The 16853-nt window shown below is 47.0% G+C and overlaps 1 protein-coding gene and 1 long non-coding RNA gene across 7 annotated transcripts in view; one reads left to right on the plus strand and one right to left on the minus strand.

The window, feature by feature from the left end:
- The window catches only part of LOC136153845 (P antigen family member 3-like), an 87001-nt gene extending 77619 nt beyond the window's left edge, over positions 1 to 9382 (minus strand). The window contains exons 1-4 of one of the 6 annotated variants that reach the window (XM_065915963.1): positions 9019 to 9382; positions 8467 to 8661; positions 8231 to 8324; positions 5613 to 7417 (exon numbers count right to left, since the gene is read on the minus strand). Coding sequence is in view for 4 of the 6 variants with exons in the window: in XM_065915966.1 (XP_065772038.1) it covers positions 8231 to 8306 (76 nt within the window). In the remaining 2 variants the exon portion in view is untranslated. The remainder of the gene's footprint in view (positions 1 to 5612; positions 7418 to 8230; positions 8325 to 8466; positions 8662 to 9018) is intronic. The other 5 variants (XM_065915964.1, XM_065915966.1, XM_065915967.1 and 2 more) reach the window with 5 other exon arrangements.
- Positions 1 to 16853, plus strand: part of LOC136153860 (uncharacterized) — a 198999-nt gene that overhangs the window by 122203 nt on the left and 59943 nt on the right. The gene's annotated exons all lie outside the window — the stretch shown is intronic.

A 16853-nucleotide genomic window follows, 5' to 3' on the forward strand; every position in this document is an offset into this window, starting at 1 on the left:
CATGGAATATTACTCAGGCATTAAAAAGAATTCATCTGAATCAGTTCTAATGAGATGGAAGAAACTGGAGCCCATTATACAGAGTGAAGTAAGCCAGAAAGATAAAGAACATTACAGCATACTAACACATATATATGGAATTTAGAAAGATGGTAACGATAACCCTATATGCAAAACAGAAAAAGAGACACAGATGTGCAGAACAGACTTTTGGACTCTGTGGGAGAAGGCGAGGGTGGGATGTTTCGAGAGAACAGCATGTATATTATCTATAGTGAAACAGATCACCAGCCCAGGTGGGATGCATGAGACAAGTGCTCGGGCCTGGTGCACTGGGAAGACCCAGAGGAATCGGGTAGAGAGGGAGGTGGTAGGGGGGATCGGGATGGGGAATACATGTATTTCCATGGCTGATTCATGTCAATGTATGACAAAATCCACTGTAATATTGTGAAGTAATTAGCCTCCAACTAATAAAAATAAATGAAAAACAAAAAAAAAATCCCTGTTTTTTCTATTACATAAAGCTACAAAAAGGAGAAAAAAAAAAGAAGTGGTAAGAGATGATATCCTTCTATTGCTGATGATTTTCAGGGGAAGTACTTCTGCCTTTTACCATTAAGTATGTTGATAGCTGTGGGCTTTTCATAGATGTTTTATATTGGATTGAACATGCTGCCTTCTCCTTCTAGTTTGAGTCTTTTTATTTTGAACGGATGCTGATTATGTCCAATGCTTTTTAGGTAGCTACTAAGATCATAATGTGGTTTTTTGCCCTTATTCTACTGATGTGGTATATTAACTTAATTGATTCTCAATATTAAATCAACAAGGACAAGGATTTTGTAAGGATTTTTCACTTTCATAGATACTGCCAAAATGCTGTCCATCAGCAAAGCTGATGTCCATCAGTAAAGCAGGAGAAGTAAAGCTTGTTTACTACCTCGTCACATCATTCTGGAACCAGACACTCCACTGCAGTGAACAGGATGCTTCGACCTTTGCTCATCCTGGAGTTCACCAGTGGTGTAGGACGGAGGCTGAGCATGGGTAGAAATGCAAATAGTCCGGTCCCAGCCAGGATCAACAAGCCTGAGTGAAAAATGGCTCCCCATGGGGGTCTCACCTCCTGGGGGTGTTGGAAGGTGAGGTGTGAGACAAACACACCATTGTGGCTACAGAGATGGGAAGCACAACCACAGGAAGTAGAAGGTACTACAGGGGAGAAGGTTTCATTGGGTAACAATGCAAGTACTGTGGATGGAAGGACAAACCGTCCACCACTGCCCAGGGTGACCAACCGCACCCTTTGACACAGATGGGGAGGATGCTACCCTGGCGACTCAGGCCTCAAACCTGAACTGAGGGGAGTCCCCTTTCTCAGATGTCCAGGAGGATGCTCCAGCCCCATTTTGGCCATGCCCACCCCCTGCAGATTTGAATACACAAGCAGCAGTCATTGGTTGGGGGCTTGGGAGGCAAGGAATCCCAGACCACTCTGGGAAGACCACGTGGAAAACACAGGCTCAGGCTCTCACGGGGTACAGGGACAGAGAGTCCAGATCAGACCAGGGCTCACAGAGTCAGCTGCTGAGGTTGATGGGCAAGAGTTCACAGTGGGGGTCTTGGGCCTGAGCACTGGAGGACCAGTGGAACCCAGTCTCCAGGAGTGTTCACTGCCCAGTAAACAGGCTGGAGACGCTTCCCCAGTCAGTGACTGCTTTAGTGAGGTCACTCTAGGAGTCAGCTGGCATCCGTGGGCGCATCTCTGAGTTTTAGGCAATCAATCTTCTGAGTTGCAGTGTCCTAAGCACTTCTAAGGTGCCATCTCACTTGAAGAAAACCCTGTCACCCTTGCAGGATGAGGGGTGAGTCCAGGATCCTCGAGTTCAGCTCTTTCTCTCAGAGACACCCTCCCATTCCCCCAAGCCCTGAGGGAAGTGCCTTGGACGCCTGGTCTGGGTCTGGATTTCCCCTGGATCCTGGAGAGATTTTCAGTTCAGCCCTCACCAGGACTTTAAGACAGACACCTGTGTGTGGGCAGGACAGAGGTGTCCTGCAGAATGCAGGGAGCAGGCAAGGTCCTCAGGGGATCGTCTGAGGCAGTGCGGGTGCTGGGTGAGAGGCCACAAATGGGGTGACAATGTAACTGAGGCCCTGTGAGCAGGGCTAGGAGAGGGGCTAAAGAGGCTCCTGGAGTGGGAGGGAGGCCTGGTGGAAGGTGAGGGGAGAGGGTGGGTATCTGGGGATAGAGAGGATTTGTGGCAGCTGTCACCAGGAGAGGGACTCTGGAAAATGACAAATGATTAGAGGGATGTAAGGGAGCTGTCACAGGCACAGTGAGGGGAAGACCTCTCCTATCTCCAGAATTCAGGAGCGCACCGTGTGTGCTGAGACATGACAGAGAGGACCAGGTCCCTGGGACTCGTTCTGTGGATCTGGGATTCACTCTGACCCTCCCGTGGGGCACAATACAAAGTCAACACGACCAGAGGTGACCAGCATCAGTTAAGTTCATTCTGAGGACCCAGACATGGGAAATCAATTTCAGAACTCCTCAGCTCTCAGGCAATCGCCACCCCTAGGATGAATCTGCCTTCCTCAGGATGACATGCTGGTGAATGCAGACTGCAGGGACTGCAGGACTGGAGGCCTCTCTCCCTTGGGGTTCACTGAACAGAGACTCAGTGCAAATGCCAACACAGCAGCCCAGAGGGAAAGATGTGGGGCTCTGTGTCCCAGGGTGCAGGCTGTAGGCTCTGGGGGAGAGGGGTGAAGCCTCTGAGCTAAAGGAGAGCTGTGAGCTAGAGTAGTGTCTACTTAAAGAAAAGCATATAAAAGGAGAGATGTGAGTTTAAGTTGGATTTGGAGTCTTCTGGGAACTACAACCCAGGACACAGCTCCTCCGTTACTTCTGAGGAAACTGCTTGGAGGAGGTAGCAGAGAAGTCAGTATGATTGTTGCCTAGGAAGTACATGCAGTCAGGCGTGCACATTGGTTAAAGATTGCTGTGAAACACAGAGATCAGATGTCACAAGTTCATTATTTTCACGCTTTTCTGTGTGTGGAAGATGCAAGAATCTAGGGTCACTGAACCTTTTCCTGAGGTATCGGTAAATTTAAAAAGGCCAACTTGTCCAGGAACAGTGTGCCTCATACTGTTTTTCACCCTAAATTCCTTCAGAATGCACTTTAGGTCAGCAACCACAGTGGTTACAACTTAAGACTTGTAGAACTGGCTTGAGTAATGCTGTTTGTCTTAAGGATCTGAATTTACCTGAGGCCAGATGTTCAAGGTGGATTTACAAATGACAGAGGAACCAGAGATCAAATTGCCAACATCCTTTGGATCATAGAAAAAGCAAAAGCGTTCCAGAAAAACATCTCCTTCTGCTTTATTGACTATGCCAAAGCCTTTGACTGTGTGGACCACAGCAAACTGTGGAAAATTCTAAAAGAGATGGGAATACCAGATCACCTGACCTGTCTCTTGACAAATGTGTTTGCAGGACAGGAAGCAAGAACCAGAACTGGACATGGAACAACACATTGGTTCCAAATAGGAAAAGGGGTAACTCAAGGCTCTATATTGTCACCTTGCTTATTTAACTTAGATGCAGAGTACATCATGAGAAACGCTGGGCTGGAAGAAGCACAAGCTGGAATCAAGATTGCCAGGAGAAATATCAATAACCTCATATATGCAGATGACATCACCCATATGGGAGAAAGCAAAGAAGAACTAAAGAGTCCCTTGAAGAAAGGGAAAGAGTAGAGTATAAAAGTTGGCTTAAAGCTCAACATTCAGGAAACTAAGATCATGGTATCTGGCCCCATCACTTCATGGCAAGTAAATGGGGAAACAGTGACAGACTTTATTTTGGGGGACTCCAAAATCAATGCACATGGTGACTGCAGCCATGAAATTAAAAAACACTTGCTCCTTGGAAGAAAAATTACGACCAGACTAGACAGCATGTTAAAAAGCAGAGACAACTGTGTCTCTTTTTCTGTTTTGTGTATAGGGTTATCATTACCATATTTCTAAATTCCATATATATGTCTTAGTATGCTGTAATGATCTATATCTTTCTGGCTTCACTCTGTATATTGGGCTCCAGTTTCATCCATCTCACAGTCTGTGGGAGAAGGCAGGGGTGGGATGTTTCGAGAGAACAGCATGTATATTATCTATAGGGAAACAGATCATCCGCCCAGGTGGGATCCATGAGACAAGGGCTCCGGCCTGGTGCACTGGGAAGACCCAGAGGAATCGGGTGGAGAGGGAGGTGGGGGGGGGGATCGAGATGCGGAACACATGTAACTCTATGGCTGATTCATGTCAATGTATCACAAAACCCACTACAATGCTGTGAAGTAATTAGCCTCCAACTAATAAAAATAAATGAAAAAAAAAAAAAAAAGCAGAGACAATTCTTTGCTTACAAAGGTCCATCTAGTCAAGGCTATGGTTTTCCCAGTAGTCATGTGTGAATGTGAGAGTTGGACTATAAAGAAAGCTGAGCACCGAAGAATTGATGCTTTTGAAATGTCGTCTTGGAGTCCCTTAGACTGCAAGGAGATCCAACCAGTCCATCCTAAGGAAATCGGTCCTGAATATTCATTGGAAGGACTGATGCTGAAACTGAAACGCCAATACTGTGGTCACCTGATGCGAAGAACTGACTCATTTGAAAAGACCCTGATGCTGGGAAAGATTGAAGGTGGGAGAAGAAGGGGACGACAGAGGATGAGATGGTTGGATGGCATCACCGACTCAATGGACATCAGTTTGAGTAAATTCGGGGAGTTGGCGATGGACAGGGAGGCCTGGAATGCTGCAGTCCATGGGCTCTCAAAGAGTTGGACACGAGTGAATGACTGAACTGAACTGAGGGTTGGAACTGTCTAAGATGGTTAGGGTCTGTGTCCTCAGGTGTAACGTACTTAAGCTGTTTTGGGTTGCTGTCCAGGATGAGTGCTCTCTGAACTGTTTGTGGATCTCTGTCCCGGGCATGAAGTCTCTGAACTATTTGGGGGGGAGGGGTGGTTGTCCAGAGGGTTGGGTCTCTAAGCTGATCATGGATCTGCATATGAGAGTAGTCTTAAGAGGAACACTGGATGGACCCCACTCTCATGGGTCTTAGAAGTAGACCTATGATATCACATTTGCTATGATTTCTACCATGCCTCCCTACAGAGACGAAATCTTGTGGCTCCATCCTCAGGGAGGGCAAGTCATGTGCAGTACACAGGAGCTCACGGTAACAATACTGAGAAGAACAATACTTCCTGAAAACACTGCCACCCTTGATAGGGGCCCTGTGAAAAAACTGTGTACACACACTCACTCAGACAATCTGCCCAACCCACGACAAAGAGGCCAACATTTGCAGATTGGAGCCCAAGGCTCAGTGCAGATGGAGGGTCTCGGCTCATGAGGACAGGAGGAACTGGATGCAGGCTTGGGCTCCTTGGAGGAGGCAGGGAAGACTCAGCAGAACCCTGGCCAGGTAATAAGGGAGGGGGGCATTGGCACAGGGCCACAAGGACCCCGTGACTGTCTATCAGGATATGTTCTGTGTCTCCCCATCACACACCCAGCTGCTTACCTGATGCATCAAATGTAATCTGCACATTCCTTGGGGACGTGGTGGTGGAAAATACAAAGGTGAGCCTCCAAGCAGGTGGGGAGAAACCTCACATTCACCAATTTGCATGAGGCTCCACCACAAACGCCACGATCCCTCGCTCTCTTTCTCCCATTAAAGCATTCATTGGAACTGAGGTCAGCAGGAGGGCAGTCAGGGCTGGACAGATTTTGAGGGACCCTGTGTACGAGCCTCCCCATGACAGGAACATCTCCATATCTTGATCAGGGCAGAGGACCCTGATGTGTGCCAAGAGAGTATGATTAAGAGCCAGGGCATGGGCAACTGAGTCATTTCCTAGAGACAGTCCCTGGTGGGGGGGGGGTGCAGGGAGGGGGAGCAGCTTCTTTTCTCCTGTAGAGATAGGCACCCCATCCAGTAGCAGGGCTGGGGGCCCATCACTTCAGTTGAGTTCAGTCACTCAGTAGTGTCTGACTCTTTGCGACCCCATGAACCACAGCACGCCAGTCCTCCCTGTCCATCACCAATATCTGGAGTTTACTCAAACTCATGTCCATCGAGTTGGTGATGCCATCCAGCCATCTCATCCTCTGTCTTCCCCTTCTCCTCCTGCCCCCAATCCCTCCTAGCATCAGAATTTTTTCCAATGAGTCAACTCTTCACATGACGTGGCCAAAGTACTGGAGTTTCAGCTTCAGCATCAGTCCTTCCAATGAACACCCAGGACTGATCTCCTTTAGGACGGGCTGGCTGGATCTCTGTGCAATCCAAGGGACTCTCAAGAGTGTTCTCTAACACCACAGTTCAAAAGCATAAATTTTTTGGCTCTCAGCATTCTTCACAGTTCAACTCTCACATGCATACGTGACCACTGGAAAAACCATAGTTTTGACTAGATGCATCTTTGTTGGAAAACTAATGTCTCTGCCTTTTAATATGCTGTCTAGGTTGGTCATAACTTTCCTTCCAAGGAGGAAGCGTCTTTTAATTTCATGGCTGCAATCACCATCTGCAGTGATTTTGGAGCCCCCCAAAAATAAAGTCTGACACTGCTTCCACTGTTTCCCCATTTATTTGCCATGAAGTGATGGAACCAGATGCCATGATGTTAGTTTCCTGAACGTTGAGCTTTAACCCAACTTTTTCACTCTCCTCTTTCACTTTCATCAAGAGGCTTTTTAGTTCCTCTTCACTTTATGCCATAAGGGTGGTGTCATCTGTATATCTGAGGTTATTGATATTTCTCCTGGCAATCTTGGTTCCAGTTTCTGCTTCATCCAGCCCAGCATTTCTCATGATGTGCTCTGCATATAAGTTAAATAAGCAGAGTGACAATATACAGCCTTGACGTACTCCTTTTCCTATTTAGAACCAGTCTGTTGTTCCATGTCCAGTTCTAACTGGTGCTTCCTGACCTGCATACAGGCTTCTCAAGAGGCAGGTCAGGTGGTCTGGTATTCCCATCTCTTTCAGAATTTTCTACAGTTTATTGTGATCTACACAGTCAAAGGCTTTGGCATAGTATCACTACGAACAAAGCTAGTGGAGGTGATGGAATTCCAGTTGTGCTATTTCAAATCCTGTGATAGCGCTGCACTCAATATGCCAGTAAATCTGGAAAACTCAGCAGTGGTAACAGGACTGGAAAAGGTCAGTTTTCACTCCAAACACAAAGAAAGGTAACGCCAAAGAATGTTCAAACTACTGCACAATTGCACTCATCTCACACGCTAGTAAAGTAATCCTCAAAATTCTCCAAGCCAGGCTTCTGCAATACGTAAACTGTGAACTTCCAGATGTTCAAGCTGGTTTTAGAAAAGGCAGAGGAACCAGAGATGAAATGGCCTACATCTGCGGGATCATCGAAAAAGCAATGGGGCCCATGGGTGGGTGCTAATTGGGAATCCTTTGCTGCTAGAAATAGTCTCTCTGTTCCTGTCCAATGTTCTATCTTTGTCTTTCTCCCTGACATCTCTGTGCGTGTTACACCCTCCCTTTCTGCCTTTACGAGACTGACTGTGACCTCACTCATACCGTGAGGGTCCTTCCTCTGTCTCTCCTGAGGGTATCATCAGTTGACACGGATGTCCACTGGGAGCAGTAGGGGGGATTTCCCTTGAGTGTACGGGATTCCAGGAAAGGCATGTTCAACTGCAGAGGGTCTGTGGATTTCCTGGGATGAATCTAGAGCTCCTCAACAATCATTGTGTGATCTGAGCCTCTGAAAGAACCCTGGGGGCTTCTCTGGTAAGAACCCTCCGGTGGATCTAGTCAAAGTCCTCCCTGTGGACAGAATGCTGTAAGGGACCCGCCCCTCATCACGACTCTCCTCGGATCTCCCGGCTCTCCCTCCATCATGCTGTGTCAGTCACATAGCCCTCCTCATTCTTTTCATACACTCTACACTGAGTTCCACTCCCCAGTTTTTCCACTGGCTTTAACTCTGTCTGGGACACTTTTCTCCCAGATATGCATCTCCTCTAGGCTTTTGCTCAAATGTCACGATCTTAGAAGGAAGGTCTCTGGCTACTCTTTCTAGATATCATCCCCTCTCTCTATTTCACCATCCCGGTTTAATGTTAACCACAGCCATTATGAACACCCGATAAATTACTTACCTTTTGGGACTGTATGACCCCAACACAATGTAAGTTCCATGAAGCCAAGGTTGATTTTCTGTTTTCTAACACACATAGTTGTGCTTGACAGAAACTGTGGAGAGGATGAAAGAATGTCGGAATGATTAAGCAAATTTAAATTGTTGACAGAGGCATAGCTAGACAGGCTGAGGGTTCTGCTAGGAAACATATTCAGGGGTGACAAGATGGTGACAAAGCCATGGTCTTTATCTCACCTATGCAGCATCCTAGCGTCCCCTCGGGGTTGACCCCTTTCCGAACAGAATGGAAAGTCCTGTTGTCCTTCTCACATATTACTCGCAGTCAACGACAGAGGCCTTCCCCACTCCAGACCTTCAGATCCCAGTCCGAAGCTTTCTCTCCCCTGCCCGTTGGGGGACTGTGGCTGGCTTTCCCCATTGAGACCTGCTCTGTATTAAACAGAAAAGCACAAACAAGCACAATGCCCAGCACACAGAAAATGCTTTCCTTGCTTCCTGTTATGATAGTGGCCACTACAGACGTAATCTTCAGTTTATGGAGACATTTTTCTGAGTCCAAGATTGCAGCAATTGGTGGGGTTTTCATCCTAACTTTGCCTTTCCACCCTTGGAGGATCATCCTCTAACGGTCCACCGGCATCTACATCGGCTGTTCCCCAGTCTCACCACCAAAGGGCGCGCCAGATGAAACAGTTCGGTCCTGGGATGTACCACGCAGTGGTAGCGATAAGACCACCCACTCTGGAAGGTACCACTCGAGAGGGCCTATGACAACACAGAGAGTACCTTTAAACCGCGTCGGGCATCGACCAGGGTTCCTAGCGGAGGCACCCATGGCACCACTGGCTCCATCCCCATTCGCTCCATTCTGGCTTCCCGCTGCATGCGAGTCCGAGTGGACACCGGTATGAAGCTGCAACTGTCCTCGTCACTTCTCCAATCCACCCCTTCGTTTCTACATGGTTACATCCAAGGGGGGACCGCTACGGAGCAAGATGGGCTGCCTGTTTGGGGTCTGGCGTCAGGGAGCATTCTGGGTATTGATTGGTCTCCGCGAGATCGCCGGAATGAGCTCTTCCGGGGCGCGTATAGGCGCCCGAAGTCCCGCGAGTCCCGCCCTGCTTCGTCTCCGGCCCAGTTCCAGTTGGCTGGCTGGCTGTTACAGGCACTGGGATGGCAGAGCTGGACCTGAGGACGAGAGGCATGTTGCCGTTCGCGGCTTTTTAGAGCATACAGTTTTTCTCCGAGTTGCATTGCTTTTCCCGAAGGGGTCGAATAGCTGCCCTGGTTAGTGGCGAGGTTTGGCGCAGTCGCTGGCTGTGTATGGGAACGGCGTTTCGGTCTTGTTTAGCTCTCGCTCAGTCTGGAGCATGTGGCAGCCCTCGGTCATTCGCACAAATGCATGCAATTCTTGTCCAGGGAGAGGTCTCTGACTTTGATGTCTCTCCCTGGAGACTAACCTGTGTCAGCGAGCCTGGGCTTGTATATCTTTCCGTGTGAAAACAGGTGCTGTTTGGGTACATTTGATCTCCTTGAGCCTTTGGGCGGGGTCGTGACTGATGGGATATTTGATCCGAGTGGATTTTGTGAGCCATAGTACAAACCCCCTAGGATGTGTGTGCCTGTATTCCGGGGTGTGCACTCTTGGAGCTTTCTGGCCTTTCAGTTCCTGGGTGTGAGATCTCTGTGTAGGCGTGTGCACCCGAGATTGTGAGACCTCTGAGTTTTTGATTCTGGTCCCAAGTTGTGATGTTTCTGAGCTGCTTTAATGATGGGTTTGTCTAAAGGTGTAAAGTCTCAGGTGCTTGGGGATCTATGCACAGGGTGCAGGTTTTCCGTTTGTCTGGGCACTTTATCTAAAGGTTATATGATGTTCTTGAGTTAATAAAGTTCTCTTTCCGTTTAGGGATTTTGTATTAGGTTGGTAAGTGTCCGAGTGGTTTGGGAGTCAGTCTCCGTGGTGTGAAGTATCTGTGCGGTTCTCATTTGTTTCTGTCTTGAAAGACTTTGGTCTGTTTGGAGGGTCTTTGTCACAGCGTGTATGGTTATGGTCTCAGTTTTGTTTGAGGGTCTGAGAGGAGTTGTGTGCTCTCTGTGCAGAGATTCAGTGAGCTCTTTTTGGTGTCTCTGGGTATCTATCTGAGCTGTCTGGAGTCTCTGTGTCAGAAATAAAACCTCTTATGTTCTTGGCTGTGAGGTCTCTGTCCGGGAACTGAGGGTTCGGAAGCTAGCAGACATGACTCCAAGACATGGAACCTGACGTGCTGTGTGTTGTTGAGCATATCAGTTGTCTCCTGGAATCTCAGTATGTATCATAATTAACACAGTGGGGCCAGTGTGGGTCTTGCAGTGTACCTGTGCATGTTAGCGATGTGTGCAAAGGGCCTCGCTTCAGACTCCTTCAGCAAATGTTTTCTGAGCACCTGTCATATACATGAGCACTGTTGGAGGAGTTTGTGACAGGACAGAACTGACCAAGTCTCTCCTTTGACAGACTTGGTGGTCAGTAAACAAATCAAGGGTGGCAGGCACTATGAAGAAAGATAATGCTAGATCAGGGGAAAGGGTATATGTAGGTATGATGATATCATTTTATTCAAGGTAAGGAGGGAAAATCTCCCTGAAAGATGGCAAGTAAGCAGAGATCTGGAGGAAGTGAGGGAGCAGGCCATGGGGTTATCTAAGGGAAGAGCATTCCAGGCAGAAGGAACAACAAATGCAACTGTCCTGGCATGGAAATCTACTTGGCGTGCTCCTGAATGTCAAGGAGTCCTGTGATGCACTTGGTTTGACATGTAGCACTCATGGAAAGGGGTCTGGTTGCTGCTGTCTCTGTTTCTCTCACAATTTGTGATCTTCCGCATTTCACAGATGAAGGACTGAGGGCTCCAACGTGTTCCCTGCACCTTCTCTCCTATCTATCCCTGAAATTAGGAGTGAGACCTTCTGGTCCATCATGAGAGAGAGAGAGTTTGAGTATCCCAGCTGCCGGGATGTCACACTGAATGTCAACCAAGCAGCAGAGATCAGTTATAATGTGGGAATCATGCCTCGTAACATTGGTACTCTTGATAGAGGGCAGGACTTAAGAAGAAAAAGAAACTGGGGCAAAGGACAGAGGCAGGAAGGGAAGTTGGAGGACAAAGAGGGGGAAAATAAAAAGAATGGCTTCATCCCATTGCTTGGGTTTGGCCCAGTTCACATTGAATGGCTGACTGTATTAGGACATAGTCACCTTTTGCTGGCCCTACCCTTTCTTTCCCTTCCCTTCTTTGTGCTTGAGCACGTCAGTCCTAAAGCCATTCGGTGTTTCCAGGCAAGGCATGTGTATGTGTAGAGGGGCATCCCTGCCTTGGGAGTCAGAGCCCAAGGTGGAAAGAAGGATATCCCTGGGGATTGGGTGGGAAGGAGGCTAACTGCTTCATGGATTCAAGGTTGAGTGAGGTGTGGAAGTCAAGGGCAAGGGATGGTTCCGCATAGATTGTGAGGAGGACCTTTTTGTGGAGGAGGGATCACTTGTATGCATTGGGTTCCTCAACTCAGCAAATACATAAGAATGCTGAGAGCCACGTCTGTCATTTTTGGAAACGGGAATTTCCAGTATGGAAAGGAAGTAAACTAGAACAATTTCTGAAGAATTCTCCTGGGATTAAAGGTCTCCATGCATACTTCTTGTATGCGATAGGTGTGCATATGTTGCTAGACTGATATATAACAATAGGTGTGTGTCTATGTGTTTGTGTGTGTGATTGTGTACACTCATATATTCCCAAGTTACTGGAAACAGCAACATTCCAACGGCAATAATTACACCAGTCCCCAGATCCTAGCTTCTGAACCCCTTTCTCCACTAAATGACGGGTTCCCAGGCTGAGGAAGGAAAGGATAAATGAGCCTGGTTCACCTTGTCATGTCAGTAATAAGGGGAAGTTCAAGAATGATGGGGAGATGTCAGAGGGACACAGAATATAGCTTGAGGGCTCTGCCACCGGAAACAGTCAGGACTCTCTTATGTTTTCCACCTTTTTTGAGGTATTATTGACATATAACCTGTAAGTATAAGATGCCAGTGTGATGATTTGATACACACATATTTTGCAAAACGGTTACCACAGCAGGGTTGGCACTCTATCCCCTCACATAATCCTTTTAAAAAATTGTTGAGGAAATAGCATCTCAGATCTACCCTCTTAGCTTTCACTGTATTATACCATTTTGTTAATTATACTCACCATGCTATACATTGGATCCACGCAACCTATTCATCTCATACCTGGAAGTTTGTACCCTGTATTCAACATTTTGCACAGGCCCTGGAAACCACCATTCTAAACGCTTGTTTCTGTAAGTTTGAATTTTTTAGATTCTGCATATAAGTGAGAACATACAATGTATGTCTTTCTCTCTTTCACTGTTTTCATTTAGCATAAAGCCTTTGAAGTCCATTCATGTTGTTGCAAAAGGCAGAATTTTCTTCTTTCTGACGGAATAATATTCCATTGTATATATCGCCACATTTTCTCTTTTAAAATTAATTTGTTTTAATTGGGGGATAATTGCTTTACGGTATTGTGATGTTTTTGTCATACATCAACATGAATTGGCCATAGGGATTCACATATCCCCCCATTCTGAACCACCCTCCCACCTCCCTCCCTACCCTATCCCTCTGGGTTGTCCCAGAGTACCGGCTTTGGGTGCCCTGCTTCATGCATGGAACTTGACACTGGTCGTCTATTTTACATCTGGTAGTGTACATGTTTCAATGCTATTCTCTCAAATCATCCCACCCACTCCCACTGAGTCCCAGAGTCTGTTCTTTACGTCTGTGTCTCCTTTGCTGCCCTGCATGTAGGGTCATTGGTACCGTCTTTCTAAATTGCATATATATGCGTTAATATACAGTATTTCTCTTTCTCTTTCTGACTTACTTCACTCTGTATAATAAGATCCAGGTTATTCCACCTCAGTAGAACTGACTCAAGTGTGTTCCTTTTTATACTTGAGTAATATTCCATTGTATATGTACCACCACTTCCTTCTCCGTTCGTGTGCCAGTGGGCATCTAGGTTGCTTCCATGTCCTAGCTATTGTAAACAGTGCTGCGGTGAACATCGGGGTCCATGTGTCTGTTTCACTTCTGGTTTCCTTGGGGTGTATGCCCAGCAGTGGGATTGCTGGATCACATGGCAGGTCTATTCCCAGTTTATAAAGGAATACCACACTGTTCTCCGTAGTGGCTCTACCAGTTTCCATTCCCATCCACTGTGTAAGAGGGTTCCCCTTCCTCCACACCCTATCCAGCATTTGTTGTTTGTAGACTTTCTGAAGGTGGCCATTCAGACCCGTGTCACCACGTTTTCTGTATCCATTCATCCCTTCATAGACACTTAGTTGCTTACAACTTTTGGTAGAAGCTGCAAAGTAAATTTCAGGTTAGTGTTACGCCTCCAACAGTTGTTTTTCAGAATCATTTGGCTAATCTAGTTCATTTGCCCTACCACAGAAATTTTATCCTCAATTAGTCTATGTGTAAAAAAATTCCTGCTGGAATTTCTGACTGGAAATTGAAGAAATTCCATGGAAATTGATGGATGTGTATGGGGACTACTGACATCCTAATTATATTGAATTTCTCAACCCACACTATGTACCCCCATTTTGTTAGGTCTTATTTAAGGAACCACATTGCATTACCTTTTCTGTCATTGTTTTGTCAAGTCTAATTCTCATATATTAAATTCTGAAGATCTGAATCTGATGAAGGTATGAAAATATTAGTAGTCAGACTTGCATAAGTAATGCTTTATTTCTTACGTAGTTTTAACATTGCCCGTTTATTGTGTTTCTTATTTTTTCTGCTAATGTTCATGATTGTTTAATCCAAGGGCAATGGTATGGGTATTTTCTGGGGTAAGTCGTGAGGAGATGTTCAGCTCTGTTTTGGGATGGAGACTCTGAGGACAGGGACACAGGGGAGAGAGAGCAGAGTAGGGGTGGGGGAGGTGAACGCGTGGGGGCAGGGACAGGGGGCTGCTAGTACAAGAGGAAACAGAAGTGAAGAGATACAGGAAGAAGTGCTCCCCTTCTGCACCGGGCGTAGCTCTCCGTACATATACGCATAATGAAGTCTTTGAGTACTCTTAGCAACCCTGTGAGGTAAGCATCTGTAATGCTATCATCCCTTTTGTCAGCTGAGGAGCAGAGACACGTAGATGTTAACGGGTGAATGCATCTGCACAAAGTCACCTAGCTGGCAAGAGCTGAGTCAGATTGGTGCCCAGGCCAGAGAGAAACGGCCAGGTGTGGGATCTGACCACAATCTGGAATACAGTGCAGTGTCTGGCGTACTCTGGATCAAAAGGCAGATCAGCATGTCCATCCGCATGAAACATTACTATGGATCTCAGTATGGATTGAAGACTGTCTCCTAAGTGCGTGAAAGACCATGGGGTGTCATGTCAACCTGCACACATCACAGAGAACCATTCCTGGTCCATACCGAGGTCTAAACAGTGTTTCCTCTGACCAACATTAGTGGAGCACCCTCATCATTATGGAAAGTAGCATAACCATAAATATAATATAATGACACACAGACAGAGCAACAGATACAATATCATGAAGACATTACCTCCCCCATCTCGTGATTTTCTTAAATGCAGAGATCAAAACCTGGAAGGCAATAGACCACATCCTAAGTTTTTTTCTCTGAAGTGTGACATTCTAGATAATTTCCAAATAACATTTTATTAGTATTGTAATTTGTTGTATCTTCATTGTTACATAGGCAGTTTTTCTGTTATAATTGAAAAATGGACTTTCTGAAGACTCGTTCTCCTCAGGTGTCTTGAGGTTTCAGCATAAAAAAGTTCTGTTGGTATCCCTGCAAAGTGATAACCCAATCGGCGCACTGAACTCAGAAGTGATGTCTGTGGTACAGCAGGTGGGGGGCTGTGGGGAGCAGAGAGGTCCTGATGGAAGGCTAGCTAAGCCTGCAAGCGTTGTGAAAAAGGTCAGTGACGCCATAGGCCCAAACCAAACAACAGCTCACAGGTGCCAAGGAAGACACTGGTGTTCTGTCCACGGAAATGTCTGTGTTAGGACTTTCAGACCTTGGCTCTTTTGGCTCCCATGATGCAGTCGGGTAGCTTGTGGCACGGCAGCTTGTGACGCTTATAACACAGTCCTGCTTTGACCCAGGCTGTGGATGAGAGTCACAGCCTCCCCTGCAGCACCGCCCCTTTGTGGGTGATCTGGAGCCCTTTTGTGATATCTGGGAGTCCACACATTCCGAAGAGAAAGGAGAAAGAAGATACATGGCGCAGGGCGAACATGCACCCTCCCTGTGCATGTGGTACTAGAGATGGGCTAGAGATGCAGGTGCAGCTTCTTAGAGGGACCAGTAGGGGATGAGCAGGGTTGGATTCGTGACTCAAGGAAGAAATGTGGAAGTGAATGTAAAGGAAGAAATCACATTGAGAGGGGTAAAGACATACAACTCCCAATTCTGTAGCAGGGGAGGGTGCTCCATGACTGTTGTGAGATGGCTCCCTGGTCTGAGCTCTGGGAGGGAGTGATGAGTGTTAAGGACCCGCCATCAACCCTAAGCAGGGGGCGCTGAGTGTGTGAAGACAGAAGTCTCAGCCTTCACCACTGACACACACAGAAAGCTTCTTAGCCCTGCTGAGAGTGGGGTGGTCGCACCTTAGGGAATTTCCAAGGGAAGGTGGAGGTGGTGGTTGTTGTTCAGTCGCTCAGTCATGTCCGACTATTTACGACCCCATGACCTGCAGCACGCCAGGCTCCTCTGTCCTACACTGTCTCCCCGAATTTGATCAAATTAATGTCCATTGTGTTGCTGATGCTGTCTAACCACCTCACCCTCTGTCTCCCCCTTTCTCCTCCTGCCTTCGATCTTTTCCAGCATTAGGGTGTTTGCCAATGAGTCAGCTATTCGCATCAGGTGGCCAAAGTATTACAGCTTCAGCATCAGTCCTTCCAGTGAGTATTCAGAGTTCATTTCCTTTAGGATGGGCAGAGTAGTTCTCCTTAGTGTCCGAGGGATTCTAAAGGGTCATCTCTCTAGCACCACAATTCGAAAGCATCTCTCAGCCTTCTTAATGATCCAACTCACACATCTGTACATGACTACTGGAAAAACCATAGTTTTGACTCTGCAGACCTTTGTCAGCAATGTGACGTCTCTGCTTTTTAATATGCTGTCTAGGTTTGTCATGGGCTTCCTTGGGGGCTCAGCAGTAGAGAATCTGTCTGCAATGCAGGGGAGTTAGGACACCTGGGTTCAATCCCTGGGTCAGAAAGTTTCTCTGGAGGAGGGCATGGCAACCCACTCCAGTATTCTCGCCTGGAGAATCCCCTGGACAGAGGAACCTGGCGGGCCTTGGTCCATGGGGTCGTAAAGAGTACACTGAGAGACATCACCTTCCAAACAGAATCTCTGGCCAATGGGCTGTCTCTCTAGCTTTACTCATCTCAGGTCAAATCTGTTCCCTGGCCTCAGAAGCCTCGTGAGATAATGAAGGAAACTTGAGGCAGTGGTCATTTAAGCAGCGATTTGGTGCGAGATCTTTATTCGTTTGGTCCAGGTGACTGCAGGG

This window comes from Muntiacus reevesi, chromosome X (assembly GCF_963930625.1).
Source record: "Muntiacus reevesi chromosome X, mMunRee1.1, whole genome shotgun sequence".
NCBI classification, from domain to species: domain Eukaryota; kingdom Metazoa; phylum Chordata; class Mammalia; order Artiodactyla; family Cervidae; genus Muntiacus; species Muntiacus reevesi.